The sequence below is a fragment of the Thamnophis sirtalis genome, unplaced genomic scaffold (genome assembly GCF_051295495.1).
Source record: "Thamnophis sirtalis isolate CommonGarterSnake01/CBP01778 unplaced genomic scaffold, rThaSir2_p1.2 scaffold_4, whole genome shotgun sequence".
Lineage (NCBI taxonomy): Eukaryota > Metazoa > Chordata > Lepidosauria > Squamata > Natricidae > Thamnophis > Thamnophis sirtalis.
In genome coordinates this window covers 108,385,287-108,403,321 of record NW_028261384.1, presented here as the reverse complement: position 1 = coordinate 108,403,321, position 18,035 = coordinate 108,385,287, and the positions used below count along the sequence as shown (strand labels likewise).

Here is an 18,035-nt window from a genome sequence, read left to right as displayed (position 1 = left end):
ACATTCCCTAATGAAGCAATTTTGTGGGTCTAGAAGTCATACTTTCAGCCATTGTGGGCTCTCTGTGGAGATGGCCTTGACTTTGGCTGGCTAGGGTGTCTTATTTTGACTTAGGAGTGAATTCCTTGGTGCAGCTGCAAGACAAAATTCCCATCCCCCTGCCTATGGCAACTTGGGAGCAAGTGAATCCTATGATCATGGACTCATGGAGTGGTGGTCTCAGGGTCAACCCAACCACATATTTTAAGAGGCTGCTGTGGAATACTGGGTGTATTCTCCCAGCAGTCAGGGCAGTTTCAGTTGCACCATGACCATCTTGATAGTCTTTACTATGGAGAATGGCCCCATGAACTTAGGTTCCAGCTTCTTTTTGAGAAGCTTTAGCCTTAAGTATTTTGTAGGTAAATAGACCTTCTTGCCCACTTGGAACAGGTATTGTGGGGCTTGGGACTCGTTGTTTATAGGTCTGTATTGCTTTAGCTAGCATTTTCTTGAAATTTTCCCATGCCACGTTTAGCATTGACAGCCAGTAAGTCAAACTGACTGAGGTGGGGGATTCCCAGCATTGGGATGAAGTCCAAACTGTTTAGTACCTTGAAAGGGGTTAACCCCATGCTACTATGAACTGCATTATTGTAAGCAACCTCTGTGAATGCAGAAAGTCTGCCCAATTGGACTGTTAATAATTCACATAGCACTTCAGGTACTGTTCTACCATGGCATTTAATATCTCTGCCCTGCTATTGGTGCTCCGATGAAAAGCTGAGCTAGGCCTCAGGGAGACCAAATAGACCACAAGAACTCCCTCCAGAACTTAGTCATGAATTGGATTCCTCTTTCCAAGATGATTCCATGCAGTACTCCATGAAAGTGGTAGATATGCTTCTTGAAGAGTTTGGCAAGCTGGTGGCTGAGTATAGTCTGCTGTAGGGTATGAAGTGCACCTGCTTGGAGAATAAGTCAATCACAATCCAAATCACTGTGTTTCTCTACTGTTTGGCAACTCAAGTATAAAGTCCATTGCAATTTCCTCCCATGGTCTCATTGTTCTGGCATCTGTTGTAGAAAACTTGGTGGCTCTTCCTGGTCTCCTTTTCTTTTCTTTCTTTCTTTCTTTTTTTTAATGTAGTAATTCCATTTTCCATTAAACAGTGTGTCAACTGAGCACAAATATCTTTGTGCAGTAATAATCAACCTGTATAACAATATTAATTACATTGATATTAATTCTTTAACCTTACGATACTAATATTGAATATAATAAACTTATTTACTTCTTCCTCTTAACATATTTTCCCATTAGAATATAATAGTAATATTAAGCATAATAATCCTAACACTTATCATCATCATCATCATCATCATCATCATCATCATCATCATCATCATCATCATCATCATCATCATCATCATCTTGTTTACATCTCTCTTTTAGACTATTTTCTATATTTCACTGATCTCCTTTTATTTCTATCTTCCATTTTTATTCTCCAACCATTGATAAAATAATTCCCATGTCATTTGTTGAAAATTCTCTATTTTATCCTCTTCTTTCCCTATTCTTTCCTTTAAATCACCATGCAGGGCTTGGATCATAACTTTCAACTCTGTCTGCATCATGCTCATTTTCTCTTGCTGTAACATGGTATTCAATGTCCTCTGACCTGATGGACTAGATGTTGCTGCTTCTGATGCTGAAGATGGTGCAGATCATGTTTTCCTCATTTTGAAGTACTTTGATATTAATAATCCACAAAAAGTAGAGGGTAAATTTATTAATTGTAATCCAAGGGAAAGACAAAAATGTAAGTTGTAATCCAAAGGTTGACAGAATTTTGGTCCAAACCTTCTTGTTGTATTTTTCAGGTTCTTCAAACCCTAATCTTTTCTTATTATAAAAAAAATGATAAATTGGTTAATAAAAATCCTTATAGATCCACCAAACCTCAGAATTCAACCATCAATTGTTCTGTATTCACAGAGTTCAAAAAAACAAAAAAAGGCATTTTGTTGTTCTCCACTTCCATTTTGCTTTATCACTTGCGTTCCAAGAGCTGCACTGTTTAAAAATAGAAAATCTCAGTGTCTTTCTACTTATAGAACAAAGGATGTTTATCTAGCAGTCCATTTTTATGTTCAGTTTCTCAAGATTATGCATTTCCCCCCTTTCTCACTTACACCTCCCAGCTTTCACTTCTGCCTTTAGGCGGCACTGTGGCTCTACTTCTTTCTTTTTCTTCCTACTTTGGTATAATATACTCCAAGTTTTATAAAAATTAAAAAAAAAGATTTGTAAGTCCAAGTTTTATAGTATCCAATAGCTTCTAAATTAATCAATATTATACTTTGTGGTACCCAGTCCAACTTCCTAGTTGCAAAGTTTTTTTTCCACTTTTTTTAAAAAAAACGTTATTTGATTTTATTACCTGTTCTAGAAATGGCTCTTAGGCTTTCCTTGCTGCTTTTCTTGGGAGGTGGAATAAAAATAGCTCCACCTCTTCCTTTTTAGGTCCCACTTTCACCCAGATGTTTTCCAAGGGTGCTCTTTCTTCTGTGAAAGTTAAAAAAGTTAAAAATTAAACATCTCTCACCCAAATACTCACTCTATTCTTCAACTTTCCATGCTTCTTTTCCATTTGGCTGTTTCAGCTTTGGTCTGGCATGCAATGATTGTCTTTATCTTCCTGTCAAGTTTGAGAGCCTTCACCAGATCAATCCGGGAGATTGCAGGCTCCTGAGATCAGTGGTGTGCTCTCTTCATTCATCATCCCTTTGAGGTGTTTTAGGCCTGGCAGTTTGGATTTTGGCAGGATCCTATGGAGCCCTATGAGACATGTTGTGTCACTGTAATGTCAGCTCTGCCATTTCTCCTGGTCTCCTTTTCATAGTGGCACAGATGGTGCAGCTTTTTACATAACTGTCTACATATGTCTTCTTTCATTCTGGGCCACCAGAATTGTCTCCTCACTAGGTGTAAGTTTTTAAGGAACCCAAAGTGGCCTGTCAATTGACACCATGGCTTCTCCAGAGGGTTGAGGTCCATAGGGCCTCAGGGATGTAGAGTTTCACACCTTTCCATGCTAGTCTCTCCATTTTTGTCAAAATGTGTTGGTTATCATGAAACCAGGTGTCTTCTTCAGTTCAGATTGAGTTTCACAGTTAAATCACGTGCACATCAGTCTTGACAGTTACAGCATTGTTGGTGGATGATCACTTGGACTGTGGTTTGGGTAAAGGGGATGATGACACCTACTACCTGTCAGGGTTCCACATAATACTCCTAACAAAAGAAGGCTCTGAAGTTGAGTTTCCTCAAAGTTCCATTTTATTAGATATGTCATATTGGCACATCTGGAAAAACCTAAATCTGAAAGTTTCCAGGTTATCCCTACCCAAACAAAGTCCTTGACCATCACCCACATGTCCATCACATGATCCAATCAAGCACCATTCCAATTGGAGATGCCTCCCAGTTATGCCACTCCAGGTGCAGGACAAGATGTCCTTGACTCTCTGAGAAAGGAAACTTATTTTGACTATATCTACCCTATTCCATAAAATCCTCGTTCACAGTTTCCTACAATAAATGTACCAGGCCTGAAAGCCCAATGCAAAATATGGATTCCATGCCTAACACTACCTCCTCCTGCTCACATTTGAATTTATTGAAGTATTGAGCCCAACAGATTTGTTTTCGCTGGGTCCTTAGGGCTCCAAACTCTTACGGTCAGTCCAGACCTCAAATGGTTTCTCCCCCCTTCCAAAAGGTTGTGATAGTTTAGTAGTGCCCATCTTACCACACTATCCACTGTCTTCTTTTCCAACACTGTCCACTGTCTTTCCATGTCATTGAGTTTGCAGGAGGTATAGGCACAAGGCTGTAGTTTTCCCTGGCAATTTCTTTGGTGTAAAATGGCTCCTACCGCCACATTGCTGGCATCAGCTTGGATGATGAAGGGTTATTCAGGATTGGGATGTTTCAGTACAGATTTGGACTAGGAGCTGCTCCAGCCAGGGCTATAGCTTTCCCATGATTCTTCTGAATTCAAGGATGTGTTCTTTAATGCTTTAAATTCTGAAACTCATCCTCTACATATTGATCCTCCTCCATGTTCTCGAATTAACAGCAGGGAGGCTCTTCTCCTATGGAGGGCTGCTAGCCATTCATTTGCTTCTCCCTCTAATCCCATGGCTATGGAATTCACCATGGCTCTATGTGATAGGTAAAGGTGCCCATAATGATCAAAATAGACTTCTCCAGAGACAAGGAATTATTCATTGATTTATATGACTGTTCCAAGAGATTAATTCAGAGTATAACATTGGGCAGCATAAGCATGCATAAATTCTTTTCAATTTAAGAATGTCATCCAGTGGGACCTAGGCATACTCCTATGCTAAAGCAACTGACAGAGGGAAGAGTTAAGGTGGCTGCTGAATCTCTATCAGTTCTCCTTGCTTTATTGCATTGTTCTAAATCGGGGGGTGGGGGATCAAACTCAACGCCCATGGGCCAGATCCAGATGGCAGGGTGCTTAGTTCTGGCCAAAGGGCCAGGCTGGAAACAGCAAAGGACTGACCCAGAGTGCCTCTGCTATCAAAAATCGAACTTGCCCCCCTAGGCCCTGTTTTCAGCTATGATGGCCTCCTGCAACCCTCTTCTAGCAAAAACAGAGCTGGGGGGACATGTGTTGCCTCCCTGGACTCTGTTTTTACTGGCAGAGGGCTGTAGGAGGCAATCCAGGCCAGAAATGGGGCTTGGGTTCTGTTTTTGCTGCCAGAGAGCTATCAAAAGAAACTAAAAATGAATCAAACAGAGAAATGTTTTCCTTTTGCATTTGAGCATGCAGAAAGGAGCAGGAAAGGAGAAAGTGAATGAGGAAAGACAAAGAAAAAGAAAGGAAGATGGGAAGAGAGCAAGGAAGGAAAAATAAAGAAAGAAGGGAAGAAGATTATAAGGAGAGGGATATCTGAGGAAAGTCCTGTCTTAGCCCTAGGTCACCTGACATGAGACCTATGTCATTGCCATGACCACAGCCAGACCCACCATGGCCACACACCTGGCCACACCCCATTCCACCTTAGCCCCCATGCCCTCCCAGGTCAAACATGTCCCCCAGGTCAAACACAGTCCTAATGTGGTCTCAATGAAACCAAGTTTGACACCCCTGTTCTAGATGCAAATTACACATGTTTATTTTAGCTGATTCTGCTTTCAGGAGCAAATAATTAATGGGGAGTGATGGAGTTACCCATAACATTTTTTTAAAAATATTATGCTGAAAATCACCATAGTATTAATAGAAGAAATTATTTTTATCTCAGGCTTGAACTTCGGCATCTTTGAATTACTTACTTGGATAACAAAACATGGAACACCCTACAAGGAAACCATGAAGTTGAGAGAGTACTAAGGATACCTAAAATTAATATGATAATGCATCTCAAGCACCAGTAATGATCATTCAAAACAATGTTTGTACTCTGGGACACAGGCATTAAACTAGAAAAATATCATCTCCCCTTTCATATAGTCAAGTTCATATTTTCAAAACATATCGAACTAATTATTGCCAATGGAATGATTTCTGAAACAAACTGCTCTGTCATCTACATGATTCCTTTGTTATGGTCATGTTTATTCAGAATGTTTTTAAAATATAACTTAGCTTCCACTTTAAATTACTACATTTTACATAGTGGCATAAAAATCATAATGATGGTGGAGGAACATATTTCCTTTTCATTGATTATTAGAGTAGTTGATTTAGAAGGAATGTGATCCCTGATTATTTTTTTCAAATTCTTTCAATCCATTGCCTATTCCTAGATCTTATAAAATACATTTTCCTTCTTTTATAAGGTCAGCTTACAAACATGCAATCAGGAAGTGCAGTCAATAATTCTTTGGTAAAATGGACAAGTATCATTTATAGTTTGGAGGAAATATACGTTTAATTTTACTATAGGAGGCAATGAGACAGCAGGTAGCAGGTAAGGAAGCAAGGAAGCAGGAAGGCAGGTAGTGAGAGTATTCACTAGGGAGGCAGGTTAATGATGTAAAAAGATGCTGGGGACATTGGAATTCTTGGGCATGCAAAAGTTCTCCATCATTTTTTACTGAAATCCCTAAATTGCATTGACACAAATATGGTACTTTTCCTTGCCACTAATTATATATCAAAGATAAATAAAGTAGAAAATTGAAATTGGGATGTTATGAATGGTTAAAATAGATATAAGGTTTCTATACTGTTATTACTGATACCTGCTATTCAGTCATGCCACAGGGAATACAAGTTTCAATTCCAAAATGACCAGAATAATTTCTACATGCAAAATCATCTCTAGATAATATTAAAACTGCTGTAAGAGACTCTTACAATAATTCAAGGAATGGGAGAAAACAGGAATCTAGCTTTGCAGGACATATTTGAGTTCACAATATTGACATTAATATTTCTGTTGCTTCTGTTTCCTCACACAGTAAGCCAAATTCAAGTTGCAAAATGTAGGGTATGGCATTCCCCACCAAGAGTTCATAGATATTCACAGTCAGGAGAGTTCATTTATGGAGGTATCACTTCCTTGTCTATCGTCCGTGGCAATAAACTGGATTTCAACCAACTTCCACTTGAACCTGACTTATCTGAGGTGTTGGTATTCCTTCCTTACTTTTACTCTTCTCCACTTATATTTCATACTTGGTAAAACAAACTTCTTACACAATTATGCCATTAAACCAGGCAAAGGAGAACAGTCTGGAATAGTTGTCTTCTGTGAGAAGCAGTTAGTGAATCCAAGCAGTGACTTATTTTTTTTTCCTGAAGGGAACTTTGAGTCCAGTTGACTGCCTACTTAAATCCTTGAAATTTTCTTAGCAAGATTTTCACTAGTTGCTTCCCACTGTATTCTTGCTAGTGCCAAAAGAGTATGACTAGTTCAAAGTCAACTACTTGATTCATTCACTAATAATACACTAAAATCATGGTCTCCCTATTTCAAAGTTCTGCAAACACCACATCAAACTGGCTCTCTGAATATATATGCTTGAGATTACTGTCAATTTATTTGCCTTCTGAAGGAAGTTAATATATACTCTGTCCCCCTCCTATTTTCCCAACTGATGCCAATGTTTTATTACATTTACAATGTCTGTTTTGAAATTAAATGATTAATTTAGTATGAAATGGTTTTAAATTGTGGACTTGTGAACAAACATATTTAGATGCAGATCTTGTCATGATTCTATTGTTATTCACAAAATTTCCAATGGGATGAGATACCTTGATGTGTGTTAATGAACATTTTGCATTTATCAAATACATTTTGACAATATTGTAAGAAATTGACTGCTTGCATTAATTTCATTTAAAATTTCCATGACTTTATAGCTATCTCTCAAATAGTTTTAACTCTCTTTTAGTTTTTTCTTATTATAAAGATCAAAAGAATCTGCCTACCATCACTAAAAAGTGATCTATTCAACTCAAAGAAAAATCCCACCCCAAATACCTTAGCTTAGAAAGGCAGTCTGTGAGAGTCTCACTTATATTCCCAAAATGATACTTTTGCATCTTTTACCCTTATAATTTGAAGAGTTGTAATAAAGAAAAAATGTTATTGAAGCAAACCTGGGCTACCCCACTACGCTTACTAGGAGAGATAGTTGGTCAAACATTAGGAAATAAACGAGAATATTTGTAGCCCAGATTTCAAATGTGGGTTGCTTGGTGCTCTCTAAACTTGCTTATTTTCTTGCAGACATTTTATTACCCAAGCATTGATGATGTAGCTAGTCTGAGTAATGAAATATCTACAAAAAAGCAATCAAGCTCAGAATGTTGAAATACCAACATATTTGGAAATTTTATTCTCAAATACACTGCATATTGAAGAACAATGATCTTTTTAATCAATATCCAACAATTCTTTAATGAACCAGAAAATGTTATAATGAAAAATATTTAAAAAATGACAATACAATAATGAACTCTCAGATGCTAAAAACATTTAATGAAAACTTTTTTTCAGAATAATGACAGAGAATTACCAGCAAACTTAGCTTTGGCCTTTGCTGTAAAGGAAATCAATGAAAATCCTAAGATGTTATTAAACATTACACTTGGATTCAATATTTATGATATATATTTAAGTTCCAAATGGACCTATCATGCTGCACTACAATTTCTCTCTACGAAAAATAACCTTGTGCCCAACTACAAATGTGGCATCCAGGATACTCTCTTGGCAGTAACTGAAGATCTCACTTCTGAACGCTCCTATCGGAAACCCAATATTTTGGGCATATACAAGATTCCACAGGTGGGATATTTATCACAGATAGATAATGCATGAGGGCTTTTTAAAAAGATTTTTATTAACAAACATGTAAAATACACACACACAAAAATTAGACGTACACCACATTTATACAATACAATACGAATAGGAACTTCCTGTTCTTTATAATAGCAATCATCAATCGATACCGCTCACCTTATATTATTTCCCCTTCTATTGTATTTCATTTGGATTTCACTATTCTTAACCCTCTTATTTTACTCATAACTATTATTTTTTGAGTTTTGTTATATTCCTTCATTGATTTTTGTTTCTTTCCTCCATCCACCTATACCATTTATCCCATATCTGGTAGAATTCTGATTCTTCTTTTCCCTGGATTTCTTTAGTTAGTTTGTCCATTTCGGCACAATCCATAACCTTTCTTATTGTTTCATCTTCGCTTGGAATTAATTTGTTTTTTCATTTCTGGGCAAAGGCAATCCTTGCCGCCGTAATTATATGTAGTATTAAATACTGGATTTTTTTTTTGTATTTCGCAGACATAATTCCTAATTAAAAAAACTTCAGGTTTCCATTCTATTTTAACCCCTGTTATTGCCTCCAGCCAATTTTTGATCCTTTTCCAAAAAAATTTAGCCTCCTCACAGGTCCACCATAAATGGTAATATGTTCCGTGTATTTATTTGCATTCCCAACATTTTGGGAAGGTATTTGTTAAGATTTTAGCTAACATTGTTGGTGCCAGGTGCCATCTGTAAAACATTATGTACTGGTTTTCCTTGTATGTAACTGATAGTGTCATTTTTTAATTTATTCCCCCAAAATTTTCCCATTTGTCTAACTCAATATTATAGCCAAAGTTCTGTGCCCATTTTATCATTTGTTCTTTCACAATTTCCTCTTCCATTTTATACTTCAGGAGGAATTTATATATTCTCCCTATCATTTTTCTATCTGAGCTTTGAATACTTTTATCCAATTCATGCGGTTCTGTTTCGATGTCATGCAATTTAGTATCTTTATTGTATTTAATTTTGATTTGGAGGTAAGTTAGCCAGTCAACTTTCATGTTCTGATCTGCCAATTCTTCAACTGTTTTTAAATTTCTATCAATTAAATCTCTGTATTTTAGGATTTTGTTCAAATCTGTAAAATTTGGGTGAGTCATCCTTTCTGTTTGTGATAGCCAATTTGGGATTTTGACATAGTGGAATTTTTTTTTTTGAGCCATTTTTGCAATAACGCTCTTCTGATTAAATGGTTTTGAAAGTATTTGTGCATTTTATTTTTATCATCCCATAGAAATGTATGCCAACCTGCTTGCAAATCATGGCCTTCTAAGGTCAAAATTCTTTTATTCTTTATCCAGTCCTTCACCAATGTTATTGTTACTGTTGATGCATATAAATCCCAATTTGGTAATGCTAAGACTCCCCTGCCAAATGAACCTAGAGGTTATTTTATTTAATTCTTGAAATTTTTTTTACATGGATTAATAGGTGCGGCTTGCAATAGGAATAGGATTCTTGGTAAGATATTAATTTTAATTGTCACTCTACATTCCATGAGTGATAACTGAATATTTTTCCAATTTACTAAATCTTTCTTTATTTGTATCACTAATTTACTATGATTATCGTCTTTAATTGTGGAACATTTTGCCGACACCCAGACCACCAAGTACTTCACTTTTTAGTATTTTCATTCTGGTTGCTACTTCCAGTTCCTCTTCTTGCTTTTTTGTCATGTTCTTGGTTATCATTTTTGTTTTGTTTTTATTGATCTTTAGTTCTGCCCTTCGCCATATTCTTCTAATTTTTGAATTAATTTCAAGCTGGATTCTAATGGGTCCTCTAGAACAAATACTAAATCATTGGCATAGGCTTGGGCCTTATATTCTTCATTTTTGAGTCTTACACCTTTCATTCCCTAGTCTTTCCAAATTTCATTTAGTAAAATTTCCAAAGTTAATATAAACAGCAAAGGAGAGAAGGGACATCCCTGTCTGACTCCTTGTTTTATTTCAATCTTTTCTGTTAGATCTCCATTCATCAGAACTTTGGCTGTCTGAGTGTTATAAAATCCTTCTATGATTTTTATAAATTTTTCTCCGAATTTCATCTCATCCAATAGTGCTATTATAAATTTCCAGATTATGTTGTCAAATTCTTTTTGTGCATCAAGGAAAACCAGTACTATTTGCTTTTCTGGATGCACCACGTAATACACTATTATGTCTAGGATGACTCTTGTATTATTTTTAATGTGTCTGTGGGGTAAAAATTTTGGTCCGGATGTATTCATTCATTTAAAATCTGTTTAATTCTTCCTGCCATAATTGCTGCAAATATTTTATAATCTGAGTTTAATAATGAAATTGGCCTGTAATTTTGAATTTCTTGTAGATTGGTTTCTTCTTTTGGGATTAGCGATATTATTGCTTCTGTCCATGATTCAGGTATCTTGGCTTTTCCTAAAACTTCATTAAACATTTCCACTCCTAGCTCTTCCAATATTATTTTGTTATATTTGTATAGCTCTACCGATATTCCATCTGGTCCTGAGGTTCTATTATTTTTCTGATTTTTCAGGGCTAATTCCACTTCAGCTTACGTTATTAGCCTGTTTATTGCCTCCCTTGTTCTTTTGAGATTGGTGTTACCTTTTCTGTGTTTAAATAATGTTTTATTTTATTTTCCTCCATACTATCTTGCACGTATAGTTTTGCAAAGTATTTATGAATAATATACTTCTTTTCTTCCACTTTGTATTGAATTCTTCCCTCATCATCTTTTAATTGATATATCATCCTTTTTTCTCTTCTTCATTCTTCAATCTGTATGCCAGCCATCGTCCAGGTTTGTTGGCTTGTTCAAAGTAATTCTGTCTGACTGCTTTAATTTTCTGTGTTAATTCCTTTTGTGTTATTAAGTTGATCTTATGTTTTATCATCTCTATTTTTTCTTTTTTAATTTTATTCTTTGAATCTTTCTGTAGTTCTTCTTCAGCTTTCCTAAGTTCTTTTGGCATGCCTCCTTGTTTGCTCTTTTTTTTTTTTTAGTTTTTCTCACCATGTAGGCAATCATAAGGCGTCTTGTGTATGCTTTCATAGTATCCCAGATATTTTGAATTGAGGTGTCTTCTTTTTTATTTATTGTAAAGAATAGTTTTAATTCTTTCTCCAGAATCTGAGTGTATTCTATTTCATTTACAATATTTGAATTCATCATCCATCTTTTTCTTCTTCTTTGACCTTTCCATCTTAATTTTATTGGATTATGCATGAGGGCTTTTTTATGCCTATAGATATTCATCATGACTGCTATTGAAAGAAAAAGAAGGAAGAGGAGGATGGAATGGAAGAGAAGGATAGGGAAATGGTTGTATTCATTGGACAATCAAAGTGATCCCCGAGAGTTTAAAGTCTACTACAGTTCTATCTGTACATTTTGTATGGCTCTATCAAAGCCATAGTCTCAGCATTTCAGAATGTTAAAAAAGGCAGTGCTTAGTTTTTATTTAATTTTATTACCAGTTGCAGGACACCTATGTCACATTGAAACAACAGAAGAGATGCAGATGAAATAACATGTGGACTCAAATATATTTTAATGATCTTAAACTGCATTCCTAAATCAGTAATCTTTAAAATGGAAAATTGCAGTGATTTTTAATCCCAGAAATAGTTGTTTTACTTTGCTTTGTTTCACTTTGCATTCCTTTATCTAAGATACTTATACACTAACAGAAAGATATTTTGCTCAAAATTGTATTTCACTGTCTGCTATTTTACTTAAAAATAGAAATGAATTTCATTTTTCCCACTTAAAAACCAATTTGTTAAAATTTGGAAATTAAACAACAGGAAAAAGTTTTTTAGTGGAAAGATAAAGATATCCTAGGGCAATAGGTTTCATTTAGGAGTTCATTTATTATTGAAATTCCATGATTGTAATAAATACAAAAAAAATCAATGAAAAATTATATAAATGAATAAATCCCACTTTCTATGCCTTATTGAAATAGTGGACCTTCATGACCTTTTGAAAAACAATATTTCTTATCTGAATGTCTTTTCAGTTCATCTATGGCTCTGCAATGGTGGTGACAGAAAAGGATAATCTTCCTCACTACTATCAGATGACTCCAAATCTACTTCATCAATATAGAGGGATTATGAAATTACTGCAGCATTTCAACTGGAATTGGATCACATTCTTTATTGCCAATGGGATGCATTTAGAGACTGTTATGAATGTCATCATTCCAGAATTTGTAAAAAATGGTATCTGTACTGCAAAGGTACATACATTCGTTTTGTGTCATGGTGAAAACCGCATGAAATGTATAAAAAAATGTTACTATGAAGTCATGAACAGCAAAGCCAAGGTGCTGATTTTCAGTGGAGACCTGAGTACCATGATGCTATTGAGATGGTTGCTATCTTTTAAATTTGGGCGAATTATAGAAAAAACTAAAGGCCATGTTTGGCTTCTAACCGTTGGGATGGAGCTGAAAAACATCATTGCACCTGCTGCGAGGCCAATACTTGAATTCCATGGTTCCTTTTCCTTTTCAGTCCATTCCGATGAAATCCAGGGATTCCAGCAATTTCTCCAGAACAGAAACCCTTTGAATTCAGAAGGGGATGGTTTTATCAGAAATTTCTGGGCTCGGACATTTCACTGTCCATTCCAGGGCTCTGGGTTCCATCCTAAGAATAGGGATACCTGCACAGGGATGGAAAGACTGGAGAACCTTCCTCAGCATGTCTTTCCCATGAGAATCACAGGCCAAAGCTATAGCAACTACAATGCTGTTTATGCTGCGGCTCATGCCTTACATGCCATCTATGCATCAATATCCAGACAAAAGGCAATGGATGAAAGGGAAAAAAGGAAGCATCTAAATCAGCAGCTCTGGCAGTTAATGACCCAAAAATTATATTTAAAAAAGAATGATATGTGGTACTTTTGATTTGGCAGAATTGCAGTATCTTTTCGTCCTAACCAGTAGAGTCAATGAGAACCTATTGTTCATTTTACAGGTAATCAATATTGTATTCTTGTTGGTTAATGTTTCATTACCATCATGAATTCATTTCCACAAAAAAGTTGAAATTGCAGTTTAAAAAGAATGAAGAACACCAAGCTATGCAACACAATAGTCATTATATAAGATATAAAGACTACTGTAGTTTAAAAGTTGTACGATGATCATGAATTTAAAAACCATAGTATTTCACTCATATTTGGTGTTTTATGAAAATTCTGATGTTTTGGTTTCAAACCAAAAGATAACAAATTTCAAGATAAAACAATTTAAAATGTGACCAGAATAATAATGATGAAAGAAAGTTTTACAAATAAAGGAATCCTATTTGATGCTGAAATGACTGTTTTGATGTCAGGTGACCTTCCTTTACATTGTCTCTAAATCCAGAACTGGATCCAGCAAAACCTCATTAACTTTTGCCTTTTTATTTCCCATTTCAGCTTTCTAATCTGCTAAAAACATTATCATTTAATAACAGTGCTGGAGATAAAATTTCCTTTGATCAGGAGGGCTCTCTACTTGCAGGAATCGACATCATTAATTGGATTACATTCCCAAATGAATCTTTTATTGGACTGAAAGTTGGAAGGGTGGATCCATGGGCACCTCCACACCAACAATTTATCATTAAGGAAGTGGAGATCGCATGGCATCATGGATTTAACCAGGTAAATAATATCTTATTATCATGAGTGGAAGGACTTCAGCAACTTGATTTTTTCCCCACTGACCTTCATGCCATTAATACCAGTGAACTTAGTCTGCAATACATTCCCTTCCTCGGAGGATTCCAATATGAGTTCTTCCAGAGAATGTCATGTATTCCTGATCAGAGTTCTCTGGATTTCCTTCAATGTGCAGCCTGTTGAGGGAACTCAAGAAGAGACTTCAGAAAATGTAATCATTTTTTTTAAGTCAGTATTGGCCATAAACAATGTGTTATGTTATACAACACTAAGAGATCTCTCTTGATTATTCAGATCTCCATGATCAGAATTTTCATTTTGTGAAAACACAATTTTGAAATGCTGATAATAATGTAGGGATTTGGGGATTGACACTTTTTCTGAAACTGTAGTAATCACAACTAAGCAATTATTAAACTATTAAGGAATATTTTGTTATTTTATCTGAAATAAAGTTTCAGTAAGAGTCCTAGTACATAAAATCTTGAAAATGTCTGTGCATGCCATTCTGTACTCAAACATTAATATTTCTGAGACCAAATCTTTGAGGATGATTCTCTTCATCTTGTCTTGCCAACAGACACAACCTATCTCTGTGTGTAATGCCAATTGTCAGCCTGGTTATCAGAAAGAAACAAAAGAGGGAGAACCATTTTGTTGTTACAATTGTGTGCCTTGTCCGAAAGGGTGGATATCTAACAAAACAGGTGAGATAGTAGCTAAAACAAAGGATCTAACAACACAACTACAACAAATTGCTTTTACTAGTTTTTACTAGCCTTTTAACCCTTGCTTAACTCTGCTCAAGTGCTCATAAAGATAGTCTAAAGGAGGCATGTGGTTCTCTCACCTCCCCCTGCAGTTAAGCACTAAGCAGAGTCATCCACTGTGACTCTGGCAGCAACTACCTCTGCCTTTTTCCTTTTAATTTTTTTTCTTTTCATCATGACGATGGTGAGGCCCTGCCTCCCCTGCCTCCCCTGACTGCACGTCCCTGAATAACCACAACTTATTTGTCTATACAGTGTTCAAAATGTGTGTTGAGAAAATGAGATATAAAACATGTCAGACCTGCTCCTCTCACGTCCATTAGGAAAAAAGTTCTCTTGACTCTGTTCTTTTACTAAGGCTTGCTGGTTGCAGAAAAGTCAGGCTAGAACTATATTTTCCTTATGAAAGATTATATGCTTTCCCCTCTTAGCAGCCTCCCACCAAGACCAGGTCTTTTTAGCCAATGAAGAGCCACATGGCCAATGAAGACTTTTCATCTTGTTTCCCAGTTTTGCATCTACTGGAATGTATTATTCATTCCTTCATTCTGCTTGGCCAATGGATATCGTTCACAGTATTATTCATAAATATCATGATATGCTTTATTGTCCTTGTACTTTAGAATCGTTTCATTTTTTTAAAGAAAAACATTCTTTACAGCTACATATCCATGCATATCTGAAATAACGTAAACACACAAAAAATTACTATATGATGCATAAAAGAATGCCTAAATTTGTCATTTTGCTGCATGCTACAATTTATAGGCTTTTATATTACGTCAGATCAATCAAATTGTCACATAAAAAGGGATGTTCTTTGTTCATTTTAAGGTGTCATTCATCCAGTAACAGGTCATCTGTTATATCCTTTCCAATTTGCCTATATTTTTAAAAATGTCATTAAAGATTCCACTGCTGGTACTATACAGCTAACCCAAATAATTAAAAACTGATACATTATTACTTTTTCCCCTTTTAATTTTGTAAACTTTTGCAGATATGGACAATTGTTTCAAATGCCCACAAGATCAATATGCAAACAAGCAACAGAATGGATGCATTCCTAAAGTCATTAGCTATTTGTCCTATGAAGAACCTCTGGTTATGATCATTGTTACTTGTACAGTCTTATTATCTGCTACTACTGTTCAGATTTTGAAGATATTTTGGAAGCATCACAATACTTACATAGTGAAAGCAAACAATCGTGACCTGTCTTACCTTCTTCTCATCTCACTTCTGCTCTGTTTTCTTTGCTCAATGATCTTTCTTGGCAAACCACTAACAACAACCTGTTTCCTCTCCCAAACTACTTTTGGGGTCATTTTCACCATGGCAGTTTCTTGTGTGTTGTCCAAAACCATTATTGTAGTTTTGGCATTCATGGCCACAAAACCAGGATCCAAGATGAAGAAGTGGACAGGGAAAAGACTGGCAAGCTTCATTGTTATTTCTTACACTTTTCCTCAAGTAGGCATCTGTGTTGTGTGGCTCACAACATCTCCCCCCTTCCCAGATCATGATATGCTTTCGATGAATGAAGAAGTTGTCCTTCAGTGTAATGAGTCATCACCCATCATGTTCTATCTTGTTTTGAGCTACCTGGGATTACTGGCCATTGCCAGCTTCACTGTAGCTTTCTTTGCCCGGAAGTTACCAGACAGTTTTAATGAAGCCAAATTCATCACTTTCAGCATGTTGGTGTTTTGCAGTGTGTGGCTGACTTTTGTTCCAACTTACCTGAGCACCAAAGGAAAATATATGGTCATTGTGGAGATCTTTTCTATTTTAACCTCCAGTGCTGGATTGTTGGGGTGCATCTTTGCTCCCAAATGCTACATTATTCTATTGCGACCTGAACTTAACAAAAAAGAGCATTTAATCAGCAAAACAAACTGAAGATGTCAGTTTTACATTAATATTACTAGAAGAGGGTTTGAGTGACATTTAAGTGATATAGATTTGTATATTCATGAGCTAAGTTCTCTTTCTCTCTCTCTCTTTGTCTCTCTTTTCTCTCTCTCTCTCTCTCTTTCCTCCCTCCCTCCCCTTCTCCTTCCCTCCTTTCCTGTTATATATCTTTTATATTTTAAACTCAGTGCTGATTTTCTGTAATACACATATAGTGGCCATCGTACAAATTCCTTTGAAAATGTAACATAGTTTCATTACATTTTATGGAGCACACAGTATACAGCATGTTCAATAAAGGGGAGCATTCCTGGGAAAAAGCAGAGCCAGGGTTCAAAGACATGGTCTTCAGAATGAATCTGTAAAGTGTGTTTTGCAATAGTCCAAATATGGGGTGTCCAAGGCATCTCAGAGTAATTAAAAATCTCTCCTTAACTTTTCCCTTTGATGAAAGAACACAATATGACCTGATACCATGTTTCCCCCCCCAAAAAACCTGGTCTTATATTAATTTTTGCTCCGAAAGATGCATTAGGGCTTATTTTCTGGTTAGGTTTCACTTTGTGACAAATACAGTACTGAAATGCATCAATCTTGGCAGACGATCTTAACTGGGGCTTATTTTTGAGAGTAGGGCTTATATTACTAGCATCATGAAAAACCATAGGAAGCTGTCTGGAAATAATTATGGTCATGTCATTCCCATGTGTCACTTGCTTCACTATGCCAATTCTCATTGCCCTCCCAAATTTAATTCCAGATGCTGTTTTTGTGTTTATCTATGTAATTTATATGATTGCTTTAATAGCTTCAGCTTGAATACAAGAATGGGTGGTTAAAATTCTATAAATACTTGTAATTCCTGGTAATATAATCTTCCAGGAATTGACCTCTAAAACTTTATACTGAAGATCCAGTATTTGCAATATTGTAATTTATACCCTTGTATGTTTACTAACTTTTTGTTTATTGTTTTTTTTTACCTTTGAGGAGAAAAACTGAATGACCAAGATCAGTCAGTGGTTTTGTGCTTAAAGGAGGACTAGAACTCACCATCTCCCAGTTTTTAAATTTGTGCCTTTGAAATTACACCAAAGTGGCTCTTCAAATATAATAATTGTGTTAGTTTAATGCATAAGCCCAGACTGCAATTCATAGTTTAACCTGATACCTTAACTACTAAGCCTAGCTAGCTCTCCAGCTGTCTTTATCAAGGCTAAACCTTCCCATTTCTTTGATTTGTCTTCAAAGAGGCAACATATGCTCTCTTTCAGTTATTTTTATTTATAGCCCAACATTTCCC

At 35.9% G+C, this 18,035-nt stretch overlaps 2 protein-coding genes across 2 annotated transcripts; both read left to right on the top strand.

The window, feature by feature from the left end:
* The first annotated feature begins 5,975 nt into the window (after positions 1-5,975).
* On the top strand, positions 5,976-13,284 carry LOC148046069 (vomeronasal type-2 receptor 26-like). The gene is made up of 4 exons (XM_087714477.1): positions 5,976-5,994; positions 6,488-6,660; positions 8,035-8,325; positions 12,388-13,284. The coding sequence occupies exons 1-4, from the start codon at positions 5,976-5,978 to the stop codon at positions 13,282-13,284; spliced, it is 1,380 nt and encodes a 459-aa protein (XP_087570603.1).
* Positions 13,285-13,519: 235 nt separating this feature from the next.
* Positions 13,520-16,720, top strand: LOC148046068 (vomeronasal type-2 receptor 26-like). The gene is made up of 4 exons (XM_087714476.1): positions 13,520-13,543; positions 13,803-14,030; positions 14,629-14,755; positions 15,819-16,720. The coding sequence occupies exons 1-4, from the start codon at positions 13,520-13,522 to the stop codon at positions 16,718-16,720; spliced, it is 1,281 nt and encodes a 426-aa protein (XP_087570602.1).
* Positions 16,721-18,035: the final 1,315 nt, after the last annotated feature.